This window comes from Poecilia reticulata, linkage group LG1 (genome assembly GCF_000633615.1).
Source record: "Poecilia reticulata strain Guanapo linkage group LG1, Guppy_female_1.0+MT, whole genome shotgun sequence".
Classification (NCBI taxonomy): domain Eukaryota; kingdom Metazoa; phylum Chordata; class Actinopteri; order Cyprinodontiformes; family Poeciliidae; genus Poecilia; species Poecilia reticulata.
In genome coordinates, this window is record NC_024331.1 from 26,348,173 (window position 1) to 26,352,853 (window position 4,681).

General features: G+C 36.4%; 1 protein-coding gene across 1 annotated transcript in view; it reads left to right on the forward strand.

The window, feature by feature from the left end:
* The window catches only part of LOC103469948 (protein dachsous), a 21,441-nt gene extending 19,830 nt beyond the window's left edge, over nt 1-1,611 (forward strand). The window contains exons 29-30 of the mRNA XM_008418037.2: nt 560-602; nt 702-1,611. Of these exons, the coding sequence (XP_008416259.1) occupies nt 560-602; nt 702-842 (184 nt within the window). The 3' untranslated portion in view covers nt 843-1,611. The remainder of the gene's footprint in view (nt 1-559; nt 603-701) is intronic.
* The last annotated feature ends 3,070 nt before the right edge of the window (nt 1,612-4,681 follow it).

Consider the following 4,681-nt stretch of genomic DNA (forward strand, 5'->3'; position numbering starts at 1 on the left):
ATAGATAGATAGATAGATAGATAGATAGATAGATAGATAGATAGATAGATAGATAGATAGATAGATAGATAGATAGATAGATAGATAGATAGACTCAGAAATTTTGAGATGAATCTAAAAAATGTTCTAGAAAAGCTTTTTTGCTGGAAATGTATTCCTTTTTTTTGTTTACAATGGCCCTAATTGATTAATCTAATTAATCTAAGAATTTCTGATATTTTTCTTGCAAATTTTTGACTTATGAAACTCAGACATTTTTCTAGATTTTTTTTTTAGATTAATTTCAAAATTTCTGGGTTCTTTCTGACAAATTTTCAACTTTCTATCTCAGAATTTCTTTTTTTTCTAGAAAGTTTATGAGGTTTTTTTTAGCAGGAATACACTCCTTGTTTTTCTTTTTATTTACATTTGCCAAATACACCGTCGTATTGTAGGTACGGTTGTTGCAGTAATGTAACTGTGGTGCAGGCATCAGATTGTCTTGATCTGGTTCTTCTATCTCAAACAAACAACAAAATAAATAAAAAACTGTTAACTGAGATGTTTTGTTGCATTTCAGAAACATGAATTTCCAGGCAGCCTCCACGAATCCCGGTCTTGAGGTAGAAACAAATAAATCTTCAATCTTTAAGATGTTTAACTAAAACATTTGATCAAATCAAGAGTTTAAACATGAGGCTGACCAGCAGTTTGTGTTTCAGCATCCTGTGAATCCGTATAAACGCGGAGCAGAAGACAAAGACAGACGGGCCGACGAGGACCGGACGCCAAACAGAGACAGTTTGGGAGGGAGACGACACAATGACAGCAAGAGCGATGAAAGTCACACCTCTGCTCTCTGATCCGGACATTTCTGTTAACCTTTACGCACCAGAATAATCATCTACTTTATTTTTTAATTGACCTCCGCGACTTTAAAACATCCTAATTTATTATCATCTTCAAGCACCTTTTGTTTATGTCGAGTTAAATTTCAGCGAAGATTTTCCCAACATGAATGTGATCCCAGTTCTCTGTTAATGATGCACAAATCTACTTAATAAAAGTCTATTTTATTTATAAGAGTCCATCTTTGGTCTCAGTCGACTTTAACGTAAAGGTGAAATCCTAAAAGTTCTGAGTTCAGGATATTTACTCACGACCAAATGTTTGGAGACAGAAAGAAACAAAGTTTACTGCTTCGCTTTCAGGATCTGTCATATTATTATTATATGGTATATTTAAGTTCACTAAATCACATTTTATAGCTTTTATAAAGATTCCAGCAATTCTCTGTAGGATTAGTGTAAAAAAAAAGAATAGAAACTGTGATGTTGGAAAACGGCTATTTGTAGATGTTTGTTTCCAAAGATGTTTAGGAATAATAAAAAATGTATTTATTTAAGGTGGAGAACATCAACAAACTGTAATTTGTTAACGCCAAGTTGTGATTATTTAACTTTTTAACTTCATAATTTGGGTTTAAATGCCTCCACTGACCTTCCAAAATGTTCACTGTAAAATCATGAAATGCAAATTTTACCTGCTGCAATTAGTCAACTGATATTTTAGCCGTCCGTCCTCTGGGTGGTGTTTTTGTTGTATATAATATAAAAAAATTAAAAGTATTCCTTAGAAGTGTCTGAGTCATGAGTCTTGGCTTTATGCATGTTAAGAGCTGCAGGTTTACTGTCTTTAACCAGTGAAGCTTTGGTCCATCAACTGAAAATTCAAGTGAAACACCTTTAATAACCTTGTTACAAAAATGTGCTGCACACCCCTAATGTGTTAAAGCACCTTTCATTCAGTTTCAGTTTTATACACCTGGTGCATGTAAGAGTGTCATGGTTTTACGTAAACTTTGGGCTCACGTGCAGAAAACTCTCAGGAGACAAATGAAAAAGTAAAGGTTTATTGAAAAACAATTGATTTGAATGTGCATCTTTGTCTGGGGAATCTGGAAACGGGAGGATGAACGGGAACAGAGAGGGAGAACGGTGATGACCTGGAACAACAGAGACTTGAGCCGGGCCTGTGTGGGGGGTTTAGGAGCGACGGAGAGCTTGTGTAGAACCAGAAGGCAGACAGAGGACAGACGGGTTTCAGAGCTTGAATCGAGGAAGAGGAGCGGAAAGTTGCCAGCCGTGGAACTTGAAGAGAGTATTTTGTTTTTAGTTTTTAAATCATGAGGGGGAACCAGACAGACTTGATGAGCAGAGAATCCAGGAAGTCGGCAGTAGAACCTTAAAGGAGAACAGAAAGGTAAGTCAAGGAAATAATTAAAGGTACCTCAGGGAACAAATACCTCAGAGCCACCAGATGGAAACCAGCTCCTCTAATCCTTGGGTTATGAGTCAGATGATTCCTGTTATAACCTCAGCAAGTAGAAGCATATAGAGATTAAATAAAGAGGGATTCAAGGATTGAGCCTTTGGGTACCCCACATGTGACCTTTGACCTCTTCAATGAGAAGTTTCCTATTGAAACAAAGAAATCCCTGTTCTTTATTTAAGATTCAAACCAGTTGAGCACTGGACCGAAGAGTCCGTCCCAACTCCAGTCGTTCCAGTAACATGTCATGGTCAACAGTGTCAAAAGACGCACTGAGGTCCAACAGAACCAGAACTGATGTGGTTCTTCCACTGCCTGTGTTTATATGGATGTCACTGAACACTTTGACTAGGCCAGTCTCAGTTCTGTGGTGAGACCAAAAACCAGACTGGAAGGAGTCAAAGTGGTTGGTTATAGTTAGAAAGTTATTTAACTGTTTAAACAGCTTTTTCAATAACTTTGCTAATCAGTGGGAGGTCAGAGGTCGGCCTGTAATCCTGCAGTAGTGATCTGTCCAGATTGTTCTGTGGTTTGATAACTGCTGTTTTAAAGCCTGGGGTAAAACACCTGATGAGGGGGTGAGTTCACTATTCGGATCAGATCATTAACAATGACAGGCACAACCTTCCTGAGTAAAGGAAAAGTTGTGGATGATATCAAGACAACAGGAAGAGGAGATTGTAATTTCTTCTAAGCTTTTATAGTTGAGTAGTTGAAATGGAGTAATTTGTTACGTCTGTGTACAGCATTGGTACTGAACTTAATGTGAATGTGAATATTAATCCTCTACGTTTTTATATTTTTCTCTGTGAAGAAGTTTGTAAATACATTGCAGGTTGTGTTTGATTGCAGGTCAGGTGGTAACGTCACAGGAGGGTTTGTAAGACTGTCAGATGTTGCAAATAGAGCAAGAGCATCGTTAACGTTTTTGTTTCTGACTTCTGCAAAGAAAGTTTCCTTTGCATGTTTTAGTGTTGAGTGACAGCTTTGCGGTCTTTCTTTGTAGATTTCACGATAAACATGAAGTTGAGTTTTACGGCACTTGCGTCCACTCCCTATAGCTAAAATAGCATATAATTTAAAGACAATAACAAGAAATAAAGAATTAAATTTTGCAAGACTGCTTCTAAAAAAATCAATTAAATTTGCAATAATGAAACGTGAGGAAAGATCATTTAGTTTCCTATTAACCCATTGAATATAGTATTGCATAGTCCGATAATAGTTAATCTCATAAAAGATGTGATTGTTATAAAAATAAAGGTCTTTGTAATGAGTCCACCAGAGGGCGCAGTAACGGTAGCTACGGTAGCTACTGCATTGCCGTGAGTCCAATTCACAATTTTCTATCTATAATCTTGTAACTATGACAGAGAGAATAATATTGTCTATGAAGATAGATGACCTTATAACAAGTAGTATTTTAATTAATATAAAATATGCTACACTTTGTGGTGCAGAATAATCAAGAAGTATTTCTTCAACGAATCCGCAAACACGATCCAAAGGTACATATATTGATTTTGTTCAAAGTCATGAATATTCATTTCTGTCTATGAATATTCATGTTTTTTGGGGGAATCCGGGGCTTTGGTTTTCTGCACCTTTTCCAGTCGTCCACCAGAGGGAGCCAGGAGATCGTCTTCAGCTGGCGGGCGGTCCCCAGGTGCTGATTGGGAGATCGGATAAATCGCTGTTTCTTCCCTCTTATTTTTAGTGTTCGTCCTCCTCAACTCCTGGTTTCCCGGTTCCCAAACAAGACGTACATTCCTTATTTCGTACAATAAACGTTATTTTTATTTGACTGAGTCTCTTGAGTTTCGTTCTGCATGTGGGTCGAAGAATCTACTCCCATCATGATATTTCTATGGTTTTGTTTGTTTTTTAATAACTTCATTCAGAAACATTAGCAATATGGAACAGTTATAAATATACATTTAAAGAAAAAGAGCATAAACCAAGAGGAGCATTCATGCATATACATTAAATAGGGTGTATCAATTAAATGTTTTGACAACTTTCTTATTGTTGGAATCAGAAATGTTTACAATTTACTGTTCAGACTTTTTGAAACACCTGAAAAAATAACTTTAGTTTATTTTTTTTTATTTTTTTTTATGTGTTTTGTTTTTATCCTTTATCGATATATTGCTCTATTTTTTGCTATTCATATCATGGACTCCAAGCAGTACATTGTTCCAGGTATAACAGAGATCACAATCCTCAATCTTCCTTTGGAGAAGACGGATTACTTCTTCCCGGAAGGTGGCGGTAGTGAGACAATAAGGGATGCATCAGACAGCAGAGAACAAGTTCACACATAAATCTTGAACTTTAACAAGTACTGCTTGGCAGGATAATATCTATGAAT